The 21,056-nt window shown below is 43.8% G+C and overlaps 1 protein-coding gene across 3 annotated transcripts in view; it reads left to right on the top strand.

Moving 5' to 3' along the window:
• The window catches only part of LOC146808737 (cell adhesion molecule CEACAM7-like), a 372,135-nt gene that overhangs the window by 145,558 nt on the left and 205,521 nt on the right, over positions 1–21,056 (top strand). For all 3 annotated transcript variants that reach the window (XM_085615550.1, XM_085615552.1, XM_085615551.1), the window contains exon 3: positions 18,163–18,516. In XM_085615550.1, the coding sequence (XP_085471676.1) occupies positions 18,163–18,516 (354 nt within the window). The remainder of the gene's footprint in view (positions 1–18,162; positions 18,517–21,056) is intronic.

The raw sequence follows: 21,056 nt of genomic DNA, 5'->3' as shown, positions 1-21,056 counted from the left end.
ATTCTGACCTCAATCCTGCTAAGGAAGAGAGACTGTGCATTGTGACCCGCTTCCTGACACCTACGACCAAGGTATGGGGGTTAGGCTAACCCAATTGATGTGCCAGAATAATGCTGCCACTATGCTCTCTTTAGTATACTGTAGATACAGATAGGAGAAGGCAAACATTAGCAACAATTAACGTGGTTGAATTGTTCAGACTGTAGATCACATCAGTGCAACAACTAGAGGAGCCAATCACCACCTCAACACTTTAAGGAAAATCAAACCATTCCTCTCTCCTGAAGTAATTCAGCTAGCAGTCCAATCCCTTGTTATCTCCCGCTTAGATTACGGAATTGTGACCCAAACTGGGCTTCCCAAAGCTAGATTGACCCCTTAGAGGGCTACTCTGCACTCTGCTGCCAGACTCATCACGGGTTCTAGAAAACGTGACATCACTTCAGACCTAATTCAACACAAGTGGCTCCCTATTAAAGCAAGGATTCGGTTCAAGATATCCGGCTTGACACACAAATCACTTCATTATAACACTCCAATTTACCAGGCAAATAAACATGAACTGTCTGGCTTGAATTGAGCCCTAAGGGGCTCTAATACTCTATTGCTCTATTGCTGAAGCCACAAAAATTCAAAAAGAAGTGAACTTATAACTATGCCTTCTCTGGTCTTGCTCCAAAAATATGGAACTCTCCCGAAATCAGAACTAACCCCTCGATTGACACATTAAAAATAAGAAGTCCAAGTGTTGCCCCTGAATAGTCACCTGCAACAATAGCCCTGAAGCCACTAAAACTAACTTTTGGTTACAGAACCGATTTAATCAATCAATTATGCATTTCGTACTGCGTTATACCTTCTATGACATGGGTTGTTCTTTTTCTGCTTACCTGATCACCTATATGTTTAGTATTTTACCTTTTCCTGTTTATTTTGCATGCTGTTGTGTACATGTGTACAGCGTTCTGATACCCTGAACGGTCATGTTTACGCTATATAAATCCTTTCAAATAAAATAAAATAAAATTCTAACAATGCTTATTACAGTAACGTCTCATCATTCTGATAATAACAGCTCACTCTTTTTATACAAGAATACGATCATTTCAAAAAATGTTTGAAAATGCATTGTAGTATCTTGTGTTTACCATGGACATGCAAAAGTGACAAATGAAAGGGTTAGATTTGTTTCCTTGGGTTCCTTGCGAATCAGAGTGTTATGTTCGAGGTTGCCAACAACATTGGTTACCCTGGTTGGGTTAGGAGTTAGATGTGCTACTGTGAGCTCACTAAAACCCACCAAGACTCACTGATGTTATTGAAGTTATATTTGGTCTAATACGCAGTCTTGCTATGTTTGTAGGAACCGTAAAACATGGCACCACCAATGTTTTAGGTCAGGTAATTATTTACTATGTCTCCTGAGTAGTTTTCACACGTATGCCCAAGGCCCCTTTTTACATCTTTAAGGAGAAGTCTATGGGGAAAAGGTTATAACCTCAGCTGAATAGGAAGCACCAACTTCCACATAAACGATACCAACTCCATCACCCTCCTGGAGAATCTGAACAACATTGACCTCACCCAACTGATCACCAAGCCCACACACTAAGCCAGACACACACTCAACTCCATTTTCAGCTCCAGCGACAGAATCAAATGCAACCACACCACAGACCTCAACTGGTCTAACCACACGATCACTAGTCGTCAGACTCCTACCCACCACAGCTGGAGCAAAGTCACCGAGACTCAATGGTCACAGGCCCTCACGACTCCGAAAACGAGGCCTCAACACACCTCGACAAGGCCATCCAGAGCTTCGCTGTCTGGTTCACTAGCATCGTTGACAGAGTCGCCCCTCTGAAACCTACAAAATCCAATAAAACCTCCAAACATGCCAGGGGTACACCCCAGAACTCGAGACCACCAAGAACAACAATGTTGTGCCACCAAGATCTCCACCGACAGAGCAGCTCACAAAACATTCCTCAGCAAATATCACAGGCACATCAAGGAAGCCAAGAAAGCAGCCATCGCCACCTGCATCAGCTCAGTGGTCGACCACACAAAAGAACTCTTCAAAATAGTCAAAATAATTCAGGCAGATTCCCTCAAGTGGATTGCCTCCTTCCTTACAGGATGCACACACAGCATCCCACTGCTCCCTTCACCTCTGCCCCCAAAGACATGATTTGTCTCGTACCACAAGGAGTATCCCACACCCCAAGCCTGTTGAAAATCTACATGGCCCCCTCACAGACATCATCAGATCCCACAGACTCAACATATTCTCCTATCCAGATGACACTCAACTGAGCCTCTTGCTCACTGAGGATCCCTCCAAAGCCAAAACTAACTTTTGCCGTGCCATGACCAATGTAGCCCAATGGATGAGAGACAGCTGCCTCCAACTTAACTCCGACAAAACTAAACTGCTGATCTTCTGGAAGAACACCTCTGAATGGGACCACAGCTGGTGGCTTGCAGAACTCAGACCTACACCCACACCAACTGACCATGCACATAACCTCTGCATCATCCTTGACTGCCAAGTGACCATGAAATGACAAGTCAATGCAGTTGCCTCCTCTTACTTCAACACACTGTGCATGCTCCGCAGAATCTTCAAGTGGATCCCAACCAACACTCGTCACCAGCTGCCTTCACTATGGTAATACCCTCTATACCGGCATCTCCACCCAGCTCCTTAGAAGACTCCAGACCATACAGAAATTCACAGCCAGACTCATCCTCGAACTCCCCGAATGAACCCACATCACCCCCACCTGAGAGACCTCCACTTACTTCCCATCCAGAAAAGTTGCCAGTTCAAGCTGCTCACACATGCCTAAAATGCCCTCCATGACCTAGGACCTGCCTGCATCAAACATCTTCTGAACTTCCACAAACCCTCTAGAAACCTGTGCTCTTCTTCACTCTCCCTCTCACACCCCCCCACATCTGTCACAGCTGCAGCGGTGGCTTCTCCTTCTCTTACATCGCTGCCAAGACCTGGAACAACCTTCCCCTCCAGCTCCGTACAGCCCCAACACTGGCAGACATCAAGACCTGGCTTTTCCATGGAGACACAGCACACAGCTACCCTTAGAGGTGACAGTGTTGCACTTTACAGATACTGATTAATTGATTGATTTATGTCTGTAGGGTATTAAAACTTAAGCCCATAAAAGGATAACTCCAATAACGTGTTAACTTTTTCTGATTTCATTCATTAAAAATGGTCTAGCAGTCAATATTTCTGTAAACTGTAGACAGGCTGTAGCTGCACACTTAACTTTACATGGACTCATTAATACGGGTGGAGCTGTCACATTTGTGATTCAGACACACAAACCTTACAAATGTGAAGTTTACTACTCTTAGGTAAACTTTCCTGCAGTCTATGCTAACACAACCACATTTCATGCTTGCACTTAGGCAGCAGCACCCTCTGCATGTAGGCCTTATGAATACGTAGAAATACCACTATCTTACCAGAAACATCACAATTGGTTCCAAGGCATCCTCAGACGCAAGCCACGATATGTAAGACTGGGTCCTCTCAGTAATAATGTGGCAACTTCACCATTCTTAGCCAGCTACACACTATTTCCTAATACTGCAGCACTAAATATTGGCAAAATACATGTTTTCTATAAACACTGAGTTTGAATGTATCAACGTCTGATGCAGTATGTTATTTATTTATTTATTTATTTATTTTTTGTTTTATATAGCGCAAACTAGACCCAAAGATATCAGGTGTCAGAGCACTTTACATGAGCACCAGTATCGTTGCAGATGGAACATTATTTTTTTTCTTGTTAGGCACGGGGAGATTAAGTGATTTGCCCAGAATCACAGGATGTTGAGCGTCATTGCCAAGACTCAAACCATGCTCCCCAGCTTCAAGGTTATCCGCTCTAGCAGAAAGGCTACATCCTATTCAAGTTATGAGTACACCAAGATCTGCTCCAGCAAGGGCTGCTCAAGCTGGACTACCATGAGTTAGCTGTGGCTGCCATTAGTCCAGGTACTATTAATGCCATTATGGGTAAAGTACCCACCAAAAAGGGAGGAAGTTCTGTTTATGATAGCGCACAAAACAAATCAACTTGAAGTAGTTTACCCATATGGGACCCCAAGATAAGTTTATAGCTCTCACTATGGGCCATATGTAGGTGGCCTAACATTTACCACTTCATAAATACCGAATTTTACCGATTCGGTATTTATGAAGTGGTAAATGCTATATAGGTAATCCATCGGTAATATTTACCGATTCGGAATGGGTCGGTAATTTAGAATCGGTATTTACCGATTCGGTAATGGTAACTGGCTTCCCATTGATTACTATGGGCCAGGAGGCCCATAGGAATCAATGGGAAGCCAGTTACCATTACCGAATCGGTAAATACAGATTCGGTAATGGGGGGAGTACAATCAAGGGTGGCAGGGTGTCACAGTGACACCCTGTTGCACCCCTGATTCCTGCATGTGTGCACATGTGGCAGACATACATGCCCTAAGGGCATGTATGTCTGCCACATTGCACACTTCTCAGAGCAAAAAAATGCTTTTTCACAGCCATTCGTCATTTACCACCAACTTTTAGTTGGTGGTAAATAACGAATCCACACAACACCCACACACTCCCCCTACATATCATTTCAGGATTCGGTATTTACCGAATCTGTAAAATTACCGATTCGGTAATTTTACCGATTCGGTAAATTACCGAATCCTGAAATGTGCCCCCTACATAACAAAAGCCTGAATACCGGTCGGTAACGGGATTTTTACCGAAAATCGTCAGTTACCGACCGGTATTGGGCTTCCTACATATGGCCCTATGTGTTCCCCTTGGTATGGTTCCACCAGTTGAAGTTTGCATGACATGGGGTTCTGTCTTTGCTGCCATATATACCATAACACACAGCATCCCCTAATTTGCTGTTTTGCCTGAAGTGCTAAAGCAAATTCTGAATACATACGGGTGACCGCTTCTCTGGTCTTGGGGATGAAATTAATTAGCAAGTTTGCCACAGTATCCTCAATGATTTTAGGTAAAATTAAAGTGGAGGCAGCAGCGTTGGCAACACCCCAACGGCTCACAGGAGTTCCTGCTGCAAATCAGAAATGCAAGCTTCCTAAAATTATTTCAGAAACCTATGCTTCTATAGGTCATGATATCTTGGGAACCTGGCCTGGTAAGCAACAACTAAGACACTAAATCTGATTCAGATATCACCAAGCAGACACCTGAGTCTTCTAAAAATCACGGGGATCTAAACTATAGAAAATACAAACAGAAAATAGGCGTGGATCTCCGCCAACAGGAGTCCACTGAAAATGCTATAATTTATGTCACTGCGATACAATTAAACAGTCTGATAGGTATCTCTATTCTGATTCACGTTCTCATTCCTTTCTGGACTAACAGTAACAGAGAGGAGACACCGCTAACAAAGACGGGTTGAGTACGCGAATCCGAAAAAAAAACTCACAACGCTCCTCTGATGTCATCAAAAAAGAGGAAGACAAATATCCACAACATAAACCACAGTTTAAAAAGAAGGAAGTGGAAGGAATTTCCAGTAAATATGCCACAAATACTCTGGATGTTCTTCTGAACAAGACGTGGGTGAAATCGTTGCTCAACAGCGCAGCAAAGGTCTCAATAGTTCGCCAGACTCTTCCAGAGTATCTGGTGGCGAGATCGACTAATGACTATGATCAAGTTGAAACTCAAGATCAGCAGCTGAACCCTCCTGACAGACTTTATGATTTTGATATCCAAATCAAGGGCGACATACCGTGTACTATTATAGTAATATTTAGGCAGAACTTGTCTAATAGTTATGACATTAATTTGGCTGAGGTAGGTTGGTGGCCTGAGTTTGTTAGAAATGTCCTACAGGGGGAGGAGGTAATATCACCATAATTTTCGGTCTTGTTCTTAAGGAAGTTAAGGAAGTGTGTGCCACAGAATGGCTCTTGCACAAGCCCCTGCGTTATATCGCAACCAAGTGGACTGGGATAAGGACTAGTCTTATCAAATTAAACACATGTGGTCCAGTCCGCAAGTGCAACCACAATACCCTATTAAACATAAAGCCAAACGCCCTGCAAGGGAAATTCTATGACAATTAGAAAATCAAGGAATAATTGAACCGTGCATCTTTCCTATGAATTAATGAATTAATGCATGAATGACTGAATTAATGAAAAATGTATTGTTCAGTTAATAAAAATGTACAGTAAAAAACATATTTTTAACATTTCATACGATAAAACCTCTTTATGCAATTTCTTTACCTTTCATACGTAACCAATCTATTTAAAAACCACACTCCATAATTAAAAGTACAATTCCTCAATTCATGAGTACTAAAAAATCTCTTCATTGGTCACTATTAGTCAATTTCCTCTCTGCTATTTCTATAAACTTCAAAAGTCTGCCAGTGAATTGTAAACTTTCTCCCTGCAGGCTGGCAATGACTGCTTGTCGACATGATTGTATCAATTGACTATTAAAATCCTGCCTCAGCAGCCTCCTGCGTTCCACTAATACCACCCGGCCAACTACAGATGATATGACAAATATCTTCTTTATTATAGTTACAGAGGCGACACGTCCTATTACCACTCGGCTTTTTCCATGTTGGGGTGTCACCACGGAATAGGCTGTTGGCTAACCGGAGACTCATAAATTTAAAATTGGCACTTTGGCTATTTAGAACCCCTAGATAGCTCTGAGCTTTGAGCATACCATATGAAGCAATCACTGTCCATGCATGGGCTCTTTATGCTAAAACTGATTTATCCAACAGCAAGGACATTTTTTTGCTGCACCCATTTATCACTTTGTTAAATGCCACCTGTGAAAGGGGTAAAGCCTATAGCTTTTCAGCCTTAAACGTATCTATAGCCAATTTGAAGTATTTGTTGGTCTGCTTATGTTTGTTGTCACTTATCGCCTTCCAAATCACTGTCATCAGCGTTGCGTTATTATCCCGTCTCAGTTTGTGGCAAAATTTCAAATATGCCCCTAAACTGTTTAGATTCTGTCATCTAAGGCCAAATTCAAGTCGAATTTGCGCTGGTGAAGTCTGCTGAGGGAGATGAAACAAGCGACGATAGATATCTGGCACCAGCTTATCTATGATTGTATCAGCACATACTCTAAAAGTCTCTACTCCACATGTCAGAGATGGAACGTGTTTAACTGACATTACTTCTAGTAATGGTTTGAGGGAAAGCCCTTTTAAGTTATTCTTAACGGTTGCGAATGCTGCAGTTAGTGAGTTATTTCTTCTCTGTAGTGCTGCCCATTGATTCTTACCCGACCCCCCCTAGTGCCTAGTATGACACCCAGATATCTATACTCTAAACAGATTCTAATACAGACCCTTCTTTACTCCATAATGGCTGCGCTGCTCACCCCCTTGACACCAGCATTGATTTTGACTTCTTTAAGTTGGCCTTTAACCCGTGAGATGAAGAGTATAGAGCAGTTTCCTTTATTAGTCTCTGCAGCCCCACCTTTGTGTAACTTATTAATACAATGCGTACAGTAAGTAGGAAACCAAAACCGGCCACCGACGGAGAATGAGAATTAATATTGTTCAACCTAGGAGAAATATCAGCTAAATACAGGTTGAACAAGGTGGGAGCCAACAAACATCCTTGCTTCAGCCCTTTCCTTGTTATTTTTTTTACACTACTGTACCCTGGCCCAACCTTACACTCGTCCATGTATTAGTATACAGCAGTTGGATCGCTCTCAGCAAACTAGGTGCAATTCCACTTTTCGATAACTTGTTCCAAAGAATATTCCTTTGCACCAAACTAAAATCAATAAAACATAGATACAGGTTCAATGCTCGGCACTTTGTCGTTTCAGTTATAAGAGCTAACATTTGAATGGTAACAATAGTCCCCATGCCTTTTATAAACCGTTTGATTCATTGGCAGCTGTTTACTGTCTCCCACCCGAGCCGTTAGCTCTGCCAGCAGACTTAGCTTCACAATCCATTAAGGCTATTAACCTATCATTCGCAGGGTCTGATACCTGACCACATGAAGTGCTTTCAACTGTATTATATCAAACACACAGGATGACTCCCAAAGGAGGAAGCCATCGTCACCCGGCCCCAGGCACATGTACACCTGAGAAAATGAGATAGTCAGAGGGCGTACACTCCCAGAAGGCCAGCCACACCCCTGGGGTGAGATACCCGGTCTGTAAGGCCAGGGAAGGTTCTACCATTTTAAGTAGTGACAGAATAGAGGGGCCTGGGTGGTAAAGTTGGGACACACCCTATGGATGTGGTCATCTCATGGGCAGATTAGCCACTGGGGTAAGTAGCCCATTGGCCACTTGCACTCAGACCCCAACGCCCCTAAATCTAGGATTTAATGGGCCTTCCTGATATCAGAACCTAAAATCAGAGAAGGCTGTGAAAAGAGGACAAAGAAGTGACCAAGTCCGATACAACAGGAGCTGCACAAACCAAAGGTGGGATACCCTGCACCTGTGGCAACGCTCCTGGAAATGCACAACTGCAACTCATCCTGGTCCAAAGACTGGCTCCCCCAGACAGACGGACCACTTTCTAAGCCAAAGGCACCTCCAGACTCCTTTGGACTAGTGGCACTAGTCCCCTGCACACTGCAGGTAAAAAAGAGCACCAGGAGCCAAAGACTCACTGGCCATTGGACCCTCAATTTGCTCTGCATTTCCTTACTCCAGATTTCTGGAGCCACTCAGGTCCATGCAACGTGATCTTGCGTGGCTTCATAAATCTGAATTAAGGTTTGCATTGCTCTTGCACCACGTTGCCCCTCAGCGCCTCCATCTATAACCCTTCTTTAATCTATCACTCAAACGTATACATTCGGCCAGGTGAAGAGTAAGCCTTGCAATTCAAAGTTGTGAGAAGGAAAGAGGTAGTAGCTTGCTTCTCCTTGATACACCTGCTTGCCGCTGTTGCTTCTTTTACGGTGGCAATTGTGGTCACTGCCATGGACTCTGGTGTGTTTTCAAATTTTGTTGCTGCTGTGACAGTACTGGGGTCCCTCATGTACCCGTAAATGTTGTTGGTTTTGTAGTACCGATAGCTATTGTCACTGCGTTGGCCCTTCTCTGCTTGTGGGTGTGGAGCAAAATTTTGTCCTTGCCTCACTGGAATCTTTAATGTCTGCTGATGTGCCACCTGTACTCTCAATTATGGGAGCAGATGTGGTACTTTCTGTGACAGTTGTGCTCCAGTTCTTGTGGCTTCTTGTGTAAATGTTATTGGGTCAAACATAGTGGGAGCTAAGCTTTTAGCTGTTTTATGTTTGTGGTTCCTTTTTGGCCTGTCCTGTAGATACTGTAGTTCCTTCTTCATTGGCTGCAGTTGTTGTCTTTGAGGTTGTAGCTGTGGTCACTACTGCATAACCTGATGTGGTGGCAGTATTTGTTCTGCTGCCATCCTTGTTGTACTGATATCTATTCTTGCCCCTGCACTCAATGCTTTTGTGTCAGCTGAGGTTGATGTAGTGGTGCCAGCTGTTGTGTCAGCTGCAGTCTTTGGCAACTGTGGTCACTGTTGTAGCTTTTGTGCAGCTGTGTGCCCTACTATTGTGAAGCTGTTTTGCATCTGTGCTGGAAAGTGGGGTTGAAACTGTCATCAGTACTGTTTTCCTGCTGTGCTGGCAGCTGTAGTTGCCTCCCTGGCCCCAGCTGTGGTGAAAGCTGCTGCTGCTGCTGTTGTCCCTGCCATTGTAGTGTTAGTGGCCACGGATGTACATGTTGTTGCTGTCATGAACAGTATAATATCCAGAGGATCAGGCGCTCCATATTTCTCAATATTAATCTAATGATGTACTCAGTTGTAGCGTGCAGTAGTGTTCCACTCTGCGAACCTAGAGTGTGTCAAATCAATAATTCAAAAGAGTTCCCGTTGCGGTTCGTCCCCTCTTGGCACTGTTTGAATCAAGTAGATAAAGTACAAAGAGTGTGGTAATGTTATGAACAGAAAATGAAAATATGTGCGAGGCTTCTTTGAAATATTCCATCTCACAAGTAAATCAGAGCGACTAAAAAGCTGGTGAATATGCACCTTCGCCCTGATTCACACAATTAAACTTAGACCAAAAGTCTAAGTGTAGACCTGAAATTTACGTTTAGACCTAAAGTCTATCTTTACTACTACTAAAGTTAGACTTTTGGTCTAAGTTTAGACCAAAACACTAAATTAAGTAGTAGTAAAGTTAGACTTTAGGTCTAAACTTAGACTTTTGGTACTAGTTTACTTTTGTGAATCAGGCCCCATATGTTGACTCAATGGAGGCCATTTTAAAGTGCTCAATCACACACGTAAATCAGACTGACTGATGAATGTCCTCACCCGAGGATTTATGATGACGATTCAATCTCACAAGTGAATCAGAATGACTAAAAGGTTGGTAAATATACATGTTATGTTGAATCAATAGAAGGCATTCTGAAGTGTTTAATCACCCACTTAAATCAGAATGTCTGATTGATAATCATAATAAGGGTAGAATGTCTTGAAGTGATTTACAGGTAATAGCTGAATTCCATCCTATCATTCAAACCTTTAGACATCAAGGTGTCCAATCTTTTGATCAATTAATTTTCTCTGTGAAGGAGGTGGTTGTGATTGTCTCTTTCCTCCTTTATGTCCACTGTTTCCAATATCATAAATTTGAGTTAACAAATGTTATGACCAAATTCTAAGAAGTGAGCCACGAACACTGATTTTAAATTTTTTGTCCGTATGTTACTTGTATGTTCATTTAACCTTGTTATTTTTCTTTTGGTTTTCCCTATGTAAGCGAATCCACATGGGCATTTAAAAAGAGATACCACACTCATAGAGTTGTAGTTGGCGGCCACCTGCCCTTCCTGGGATGGCCAATCCGTGCGCCACTTATGATGCTGTTACAGTTATTACAATTGTAACATAGAACAGTACCTTTATATGTCTGAGTTGTCTGCAAAAAAAATTTTGAGAGTATTTCCTGGACATTCTTTCCTCTCTAATAAGCAAACAAAGGTTGTTCTGAAAAAATCCCGTTAAAATCAGGTTCAATTTGCAACATCGGCCAGTGTTTCGTGATAATTCTCTCGAACTGCGTTCTCATAGTTGAAAGTGTGAAGATTATCCTCATCATCGTCATTACTTTATTTCTACTAAAGGATCATAAAAGTACACACAGCACAAGGATATTACAGTAAAAGTGGTCAATATAAAAGATAAAAAGTGCAAATCAAATAAAGAGATTTACAAGAGGGCAGTCATATATTCCAGATAAGTAGGAGTGGGCGAAAATGTCAAAAATCTCCGCAAACACGCGAAAATATCGCGAAGACGCAGAAGTTTTTTTCCCGCTCATTCGCGGTATTTTTTGTGTGATCGCGGCTCGCCAACTTACCCATGCGGTTGCTCACGGGCGCGGCCATCTTGTTTTCACTTGTCTCGCAGTGCATGATCGCGAGAAGAAAGACGTGATCGCGCGACGAATGACGTGATCTCGTGACGAATGATGTTAATGCGGTCGCAAACTGTCGCGAGACAGCGCAAATGGCTACCAACAATCCAACATCTCGTGGAGAACGCGACCGGATCGAGAGAACTTGTCGGCGAACGCGGGGATTCAGGTAAGGCGATCGCGCGCACGCGAGAATGTATTTTTTTACAGCGCGAGCAAGAAAAAAAATTCCGGTAAGATGTGGATTGCGGAAATGTTGACATTTTCGCACTCTCCGCAGAACGCGAAAATTTCTAATTATCGCAATTTCCGCGAGCGGAACGGAATTTTCGCCCAGGCCTTCAGATTAGTTAATCATATGATGCTTGATTGGGATTTGATCTAAATTGCAAGTCAGTTTTTTCCATCGCTGTTCAATATCCATCATGGTATACATTTAGACCTTTTCAACCACAATGCATACCTATATCTGGACAATCCAAAGACCACAACTCTGCTGTGTCTGTGCTCAGTGTTCTAAGCACATCCAGGTAATGTCCGGGACCAACAATTTTGCAGAGTGGGAAAATCCCCTTGTCCCTCAGAGATTTGGAATTCGGGCAAAAAAAAAAAAGGTGGATGATAGACTCAGAGCTTGCATTACAGGCGGGGCATTGTCATCATTCACTGCATCCTTCCTCCTTTTTTACAAAAGGTTTTAAGAAGTAGTGTTTTATACCGAAATTGGAAGAACAGCTTCCGAGCTAGAGGGGGGGCAATTTCATCCAATGTATCCTCGAAACGAGGTGCACATTGAAAAGTGAGGAAATTAGTTCTCAAACTGCCCTCAGCATTAAGTGAAGTTTGCAATAGTATAGTTTCCCAAAACATTTCCTTCAACTTGGGCCTCGATACAGATTTCATATTTCCTGGGTCAGACCAGAACCCCATCATTCCAAGCTTCCCTAGTAGCACCTTTAAGGCTCTAAACCAGGGGATTGAGCTGATCGAAGGTAACTTTAATAGCTCTAAGAGGGGTTACCAATAGGGGCCGAGTTCATCCACGGTCCACAGTCTGTACCAAAACATCAGGAGCTAGAGATTATCAACATTCTCTTTCTTGACTTTAGGATTTGCCATGATCACAGATGTTTTTAGCCCATTTCCCAGGGCAGTTGACCCTCCCTACCCCCCCCCCCAAAAAAAGATCATGGCCACAATAATTCTTTCTTCCAGGGGGTGGGGGCGATCCCTCTCTCTGTGGGGGCGCGATCATACCAATGCTTGCCCTTCAGGATTATCCACTCTGCTCCCCACTCCTGCAGCTTTAGCCTTTCCCAAGCTGTCACGGCACGGAAATGAAATTCCCATGCAGTTAAACACATGTTTGTTTGCAAAAAATTTGGGGGTTATTTACAAGAAACTGATACGTCTGTATAGATGCGTCAGTTCAACTGCGCGCGAAACCCTTGTGCCCCCATGGATGCGCCGTATTTCCAATACGGCGCACCATGGCACAAGGATTGACAGAGGCATCAGAAAATCTGATGCATCTGTTAACACAAAAATCATGCATTGCTGAAGTTATGTCGCAAGCATGACGCAACTCCAGCAATGCATGGGAAGGCCTATTCCTAATACACTGTGTCACTCCTTATGCCTGCTTCAAGCAGTTTTGACGCAGGGCATCCTAGAAGTGGCGCAGTGAAATCGTGTAGATTTCACTGCGTCACTTCTATGAGGCTTTCACGGTTGGGCACACCCAAGCTGCATACATTATACCTGATGCAGGTATAATGTGGCGCAGGACTTTACAAGGTGATGCATCTTCCTATATGGGTCACATTGTGAGTTGGCCACAACATGGCAATTGTTTATGCCGCGGCTGCGTCACACAAAGTTACGAAACTGTGGTGCAAAAGTGTTGCAAGGGGCTTGTAAATCTGCCCCTTGATGTTTATAGGAAGAAGGGAGGGTTATAGGGAGAAAGATGAGAGACAGAAATGGGACAATAAGGAAAGAGGCAGGGAGGAGAGAGGTGGCAGAGTCAAAGCATTGGGACATTAATAAAGAGACAAGTGGGGAGAAATATATATGGAGATTTAGTGAAAAGGTAAACACGGGTTAGAAAGAGGGAGAAAGGAGAAGGCGATGGTTACACAGGAAGGGGAGAAGGAAAGATTAAACGAGGCAGAAGTTGAGCAACTGGTGTGGGCTGGAGGATATGAACCGAAATAAAATGAAACTGAGCAGGATCTACTGGGAACCGCGCTCCTCGGCTTTTCATTTAACGAATACAAATGCCATATTCCTCAATGGTTAATGCCCGCTTTGAGGTTCTGAAAGGTCTGTCTCTTTTTTTTTGTGTGGAAACTCCGCAGTCGTAAAGATACTACTCGTAAAATACCTTTGTTTATAGCAAACAATTGTAAACTTATACTAAAGTGTATGTTTACGTTTGTGAATCATGCGCAGTGAGCTGGTCAACTGTATGTGAGGTGGGAGGATAGGCAAGTAAGAAAAAAGAATCATTCTCTCCAGGTGCCAACTACTTGAAAGAAATGTAAGTGCGTGCTATTGGCTAATTAGCAAATCTAAAGGCTGCTTGGAGTCAGTACAGGCTTTAATTGTTGGACAAGGTGACATTTATTCTTGTGAAGCTTGTAAAAAAGAGACTTGCACTAGGTACAGTCTGACTGTGTTTTATTAAAAGAATATATTTTGTACGCACTTTTTTATCTTGAACTCTGAATCTTTGTGCACATTTTGGGGCAGCATATCTCATACTGTTTGTAATACAATCTTAAATTCAGGAGTTAGATATTTACATTATTTTCTCTTGCAGCTTGGCCAACCAGCACTATAAATTCATGCCCCCGTTTCCAACTGTTCCAATCACTATTTAATTCTGTGACTTCAGTCAGGCACACAGAAATATGCAGGGTTTGCATTAACCACCTTAGATTTCATATCATAAAAAGAGCTAATTTGCCACAGATGAGTTTGACTTGAACTCCTTTTTAGGTCTCGCTGAGCCCAGCACATGCGCTGGCTCGGTGAGACATTTTGTATGTGTGTTTTTTAAGTGCTGCTGGCTGGCCTAGCGCTTGCGTGCATGTGAGCGTGCACGCGCACAGCCGCCATGCGCTAGGCCAGCCAGCAGCACTGCGTCATCGCGATCACTTTCGCTTTCACAGCGATCGTGATCGCGATGACTTTCGTGGCCAATGCTTGCTTTCTTTAGGAGTACTTTTCATGAGTGCTGCTCATGCTCGCTGCCGTTTGCCCCTGCCAAACTGCAATGCTATCCTCGCCCCTTGTTTTTCAGCATCCACTTGTGGACACTGTTTTTGTACACTGGCTTTTGTGGATTTGTTTATTTTTCATGGCTTCAAAAGGTAATTTTTTTTTAAGGTGACATGTCAATAATCATGGGGCTGGACTTCATTAGGATTGAAATTATTTGTGTGCTTCAAAAGGCATCCTCCCTCCGATGGAGCGCTCACTCAGCAGTCCCCCCAGGGTGCAATCAGTCACAGGCTTCAGTGCTTCCCGATCATCACGTACTTAGTAGTTGCCCTGAGGCCAAAGCTGGCATCCACTTCTGTGTCTACTGTGAAGGTATAACTGGCACACAACTGCAAAAAAACGGGGCAGTGGCGATGGGAAAGTAAGTTATTTCTAAACATTAAACTGTATTTTCATTCTTCTTCTGTGCCTGCTACTGCTTGGGACATGTAGGGTTTTAGAAAGTAGACTATACTAAGATGGCCACTGATATTACTACTTTCTTTTGAAAGGATTGTTTCAGAGTGACGTCTCTGGCATGCGGACTCTCGCTGATTTGTTGGCCATCTAACTGTCCCATGATCCTTTGCGTTTCCTCTTACTAGGCAGCACCTAGTAACAATGTGTATGTGATGGCCGTCCTGCGATTGTAATCAGTGTCCTCCTTTTCGGTTGTCCGTGTTTTTACACCAGTTAACAGGTAGAAGATAGCCTGGGGGGATGGCCAGACCTTTAATTATTGTGCATTGGTGAAATTTATCAGTTTATAAGGTGATAATGGATTCTACTTCTGTTCGGAGTCTTACGAGTGATCATGACTAATGTAACTGAACGAAGGCAAACAGGATTAGTTGTAGGGCCGACGCCAGCCTTCCATTGAAAACCAGCTTTGCTCCAACCCCTGCTGATATCAGAGTTCACTTCTTCTCTGACTCGCAGCCCATCAACATGTTCCTGGTTGCAGCTAAGGGGTTATTAAGGAGAGACGAGAAGTGTACCCACATGGTGTACATGGCTCCCGCAGCAACTTATCTGTTTGTGCCACAACATGCATGAACTCTGAGAGCAGTGCCAGGGTTACCCAAAGGCAGGCTAGGGGCTGCGGCTGCCTCCTCTGGCCACCCGGTAAGAAACTCATGGAAGATTTGACACGTCACTTTTTCACATTGGTGGGCACAGTTTGTCTTAGAAATAATTTGGTGCCTTCTGTGTAAGCTTTTGTCTCTTTGGAAAGGCCTCACAAGCCTTGCTATAAGCGTGAATGATGCCTCTGCGCCAAAACATTCAGACAAATATGATGGTTTTGGTATCTTACACAATGACCTGTCTGTCACACCCAGGGCTCCTCCCACAGACCCAATGTCAACCTTTTACATACTCTCTAATAAAGTCATCCAATCGGGGAGTCCGTTTTTCCAGAAATATGTGTAAGTGAGATGCTGGCCCATCTGTTTGGATGTGTTGGTGCCAGCCGGCTTGTTTACAATCCAGGGCAGTAACACCACTCGCAGTAAGCAGGATGTAAGCAAGCCACATGGTAAATGCATCTAAACCAGATGTACATAGACTTTCTGAATAGCGTGGTATATGTCCTGGTGATTTATGGGCTTATGACTTGCATCAAGGTTCAGGTGGCAATAAGTGCATGGGATTCATTACCTGTGGGTGACCATGGAAGTGCGCGGTGTTTTTTTTGCATCCACATTGCGAGTTTATCGATTTACACAAATATTTAATCCACCCGATATGCCACCGGAGAGGGGTTACTCTTCCTCCATTCAAAGTGTTTCTATGCCTCTCTGCTGCTCATTTAACATCCCTGGCAGTTGCCACTAGGAAGCTCAGTCTTCGCAGGCCTCTCCGTCTATTCAGAGTGCCCGGCTGATTCTCTGCTGTTCAACAGGTCACTTACTCATCATGCAGAGTGCCCAGCATCCATTGCAGATGCCGCCCTGCTACTCAGCTCTCTCCGCAACCACTGCCCTATGTACTACTTTACTGAAGGAGGCATTGGGGGAAGCTATTCCAGATCAGCAGGCCAAAGGGAGCACACACCCTCTCCCCATCTTTGCTACCAGTCTTTTACTTCCCACAAATGCACACACAACAATCCTTACATTACAATGTGGATCACTAATAAGAGGCCGATAAATATAAAGGAAGTAATGTATCCATGGAGCTTCAGTAGTTTAGCTTGAGCTCCTGTTTCAATGTCCAGCTTCCTGCACAGAGCAAGTGCCACAGCACAGCCTCCAAGCGCTCCAGTATCCCTCCTCATTACACTTCTGCAGACTACCTTGCATATAGTGCGGATTAATGGATACAGATGCTAATCCTAACACGCACTAATGCTCACCAAGGGATTAAATAGTACTGTAGCTCATCCTTGTTTGAGATACCACTGCTTTCGAAGTGCTTGCTTCATCCCCAGAACTACAGCAGGTTAGAGGCAATCATTGTTTAGAAAACTTTTATCAGCCATTAAATGGCTTCATTCCTGACCTTACTAGCCTTTTGCAAGCAGCGGTGTATTATATCTCTCTGCTTTAGAAGTGCCTGTTTCATTTCTTGCCCAACAAGCCATGTTTTGTTTTGAAAGCAGTTTTATATACCACTCACTCCAAACCAAAACACATAAGTAAACAAGCATTGGCATAGCCAATACGTCTCGTCTTTGGGACCTTATAAGTATTTAGTGATGCAGCACAATATCCTTGGTGCAACAACATCAACCGTTGCATGGCTGAACACTTATAAGGTCCCAAAAGCGAGACCTATTGGCTATGCCAATGCTTGTCATTCAAGGAGTGTGTGTTGTTTTATATGCGGTTACCTGCAGTTTAGCCGTATCTGTGACCCCCACCGTCACACTCACTGACCCCGCCCTCTTTGCACTTAGGATCCCAGTTCCCAAGCTCTTTACAAGCACTTCAACCACTGGCCACGAAGTACCCCCCCCCCATGGGTGATGGACGTCGGGGACCTCCAGCCATGATCCGGGGGAGGAATGGGCTGCGGTGGAGAAAGAGCAGAGAACAGCTGCCCTTTAAAGGATTGTTACAGACAGCGATAATCTGCTCCAATAAATGGAATATCCTTGTAAATAAGGGAGGTGGCCACCTTCAGTGTCCATCGAGGACCTGAAAGCATTCTGTGGTAATCTAACAAGAGGCGGCAGTAGAGAGACACGAGCCCTGGCAGTCTGGCACCAATGTCCTGTGTTTTAAAAGTGTCCCTGTCTGCAGGGTGCGCCGGCCGCACCCGCGCCCTCTGTGGGTTCACCATCAGTGCAGGCGGCCTTTGGGGTCACGGGGGCTCAGTGCTGATAAACCGGGGGTTCATCCATCAGTAATGTCCTCATCTCTCTCCTTCTCCCCTTTCTTCCAGCCTGGCTCGGGGTCTGGATCCAGCTGACGGCGGGGCAGGGGCCCGGGGCGGATGAGGTTACAGCTGCAGTGGGACAGACGGTCACCCTGCCTCCCCCGGTCACCACAGGCGTGTTCGCCTTCAACTGGTTCAGAGGAGCAAGAACGAATGTTACACTGCGGATTCTCGGTTACGTCCCATCATCTGGTGCAACGACCTTTGGTCCCCAGTACACGGGCCGGGAGTCGGTGCTGGCGAACGGATCCTTACAGATCCGAGACCTGCGAACGAGTGACAGCGGTAACTACACAGGGTCCGCAGTACTGATGGATGGAGCACCCGTAACAGGAGCCCCCCGGCAGCTGACGGTCTACGGTAAGTGGCAGAGCCCCGTCTCTATGATTCGTCTCCTTCTCCTCTGTAATACCTGAGTGACTTCAACGCTCATAACTGACATCGACTGAAAACTCCAGATCACAGATTTGAATACAGACACCATAACTTCACTTTTCATCTTCCCAATATTCACACATTGAGTACAATGAAGTTGGATAATTGTTAGATTGTAGCAGAAATGCAATAAAAAGAACCATTGACAAAGCCAATACATCAGGCTTTTTATAAGTGAAAGTGCTTTCTCACTGGCGAGTTAATATATCATTGAGTGGCTGTGTGAGTGTGTGAATGTTAAAATGAGTGAACGTGCTCGTGAATGAATAGTTGCTTTGTATCATAGCGGTGCTGTCGAAGTAGAGATGCTGGTAATTTGCTGCTTGCATACATTCAGGATTGGAAAGCGCCTGCGAACGTGTGTTTAATATCTCTATATATCTGATTTTGAGGGCGATCGCTAGTTCCTTTCCATTGGACCCATCAAGGAACACCCACAAACCCACCCCTCTGAGCAAAGCACGTGACGTGCAAACTGTACCATAATAGCATCTATGTGAGCAAAGCCCACTCAAGGGTCTACATCACCGTGACCCTAGGATTGTCCGTCCCAGCAATTACTATGAGGCCACCCCGCCTCCCCAGACAGAAACGCTGCTAGCTTTCCTCTATCTCTGGGAAAGGCTCCTCCACCCACATGTAGAAACACCCCTCCCACCCCCGCGCGCTTCCTGTTGGCAATAAAGCCACCTATAATTGTGTCCCAGGATAGAGGACTATCCAAGGGTGATGAAGATTACCGGTAAGTACTTTGTTCAATAACCCAATGCCTGTCTTCCTTGTACTTTGTTCATTACCCCAATGCCTGTCTTCCTTGTACTTTGTTCATTACCCCAATGCCTGTCTTCCTTGTACTTTGTTCATTACCCCAATGCCTGTCGTCCTTGTACTTTGTTCATTACCCCAATGCCTGTCTTCATTGTACTTCGTTCATTACCCCAATGCCTGTCTTCTTTGTACTTCAGAATCAGAAACGGCTTTATTCGATTTTAAAAGCAAAACCATAAAAGCGCATATATATAACATTTCATTCATAGTAAATAAAACAAATAAACTTTAAGAAATAAGCTTTTTCCATTAAAAGAGATCTAATTCATAGAGATCCTGAATCTGATAATAGATTTAAGAAACGTTGACACCGAGAAGATAAGAAATTCATCATCTAACATTTGCAATCTGACCAGTGCTACTCTGCATTGTCTCAGGCCTAGTTTCTTTAAGACAGGTCGAAGAATACTTTTCCTAGGTTCTGAGTAGTATTTGCAAAAAAGAATACAGTGAAGGGAAGATTGAACAGAAACCAGATCACAAGGATAGGGAATTAATTCCTTTAACCAGCAATTCATCTCAGGAAAGGTAACTAATCTAAAAAAGATATCTGCCCTAAAACGGGACAAAAGCATTCGGGAGTAACAACTAGGAACTAACTTCAAATATGGCTGAATACCTTGATTTTGAATAAGTAGGTGGTTAGCCATAACAGAACTCTTACATTTCTCTGTCAGCCAGCGTTTCTCTGCTAAGAAACGCTGGCAGGATTGCTTAAGCTTCTTTCTTGACAACCCAGCCATACTATTCGGTGTATCGAAGAATTCCTGGTGGCCCATGTCCACAAAGAAATTTTTTATATATTTGAGCCAGGAAATCTTCGTCGCCCCATCAAGACCTAAGCAGTCCTTTATTATATCCCTGTTCAGGCCTGTCTCAATTCCGGACCAGGCTTTGTGCCACAGTAAGATAGGCTCCAGTTTAATAAGGTCCGAAATATATGGTACGCCCAGCTCTTGATGACATACATAAGAAGAGGTGGACCCGGGCACTGCCAATAGGTAACGAAGGAAAGCATTCTGGCAGGACTGGATGCTAGAAATATTTGCTATCCCCCAAATTCCTGCACCATATAACGCTACGGATACACACTTAGATTTATAAATGTCTATTAAGACTGGAACTGGGCGGCCTCCTACCTTATTAGAAAAATGTTTGACGGCCCCTATTGCTCGTGTAAATGCTAGTTTTCGTGTTTCACCTGCTGCTGTCCAAGTGCCCTTTTTATCAAAATTAATGCCTAGATAAGAAAAAGTATTTACGGTCGCAATTTTTATGTTAGATATAAAAAAATTACAGTTAAGATTCTTTTTTTTAGTGCAGCACATATTAAAAGTTTTGCTTATATTAATCTTTAGACCGCTATTACCCATGTATTCTGATAAATTGTTAATCGATCTCTGAAGACCCATTTGGGTCCGGGCCATGATTACAGCATCATCTGCATATAGGAGAATGGGGATATAGGAATTGCCAATTTTAGGATAATCTTGCATATCTTCCAGGAGATGAGATGCTACCGAGTTAATATATAAATTAAAGAGAAATGGGGCTAAAATGCAGCCTTGTCTCACACCCTTTCCTATTGGAAATTTGGAAGTACAATCCCCCTTGTCCCCATAACCTACCCTGGCACC

The sequence above is a fragment of the Triturus cristatus genome, chromosome 7 (genome assembly GCF_964204655.1).
Source record: "Triturus cristatus chromosome 7, aTriCri1.1, whole genome shotgun sequence".
In the NCBI taxonomy this organism is placed as follows: domain Eukaryota; kingdom Metazoa; phylum Chordata; class Amphibia; order Caudata; family Salamandridae; genus Triturus; species Triturus cristatus.
Note: the sequence above shows the minus strand (reverse complement) of the source record. Positions and strands in the feature narration are given on the sequence as shown.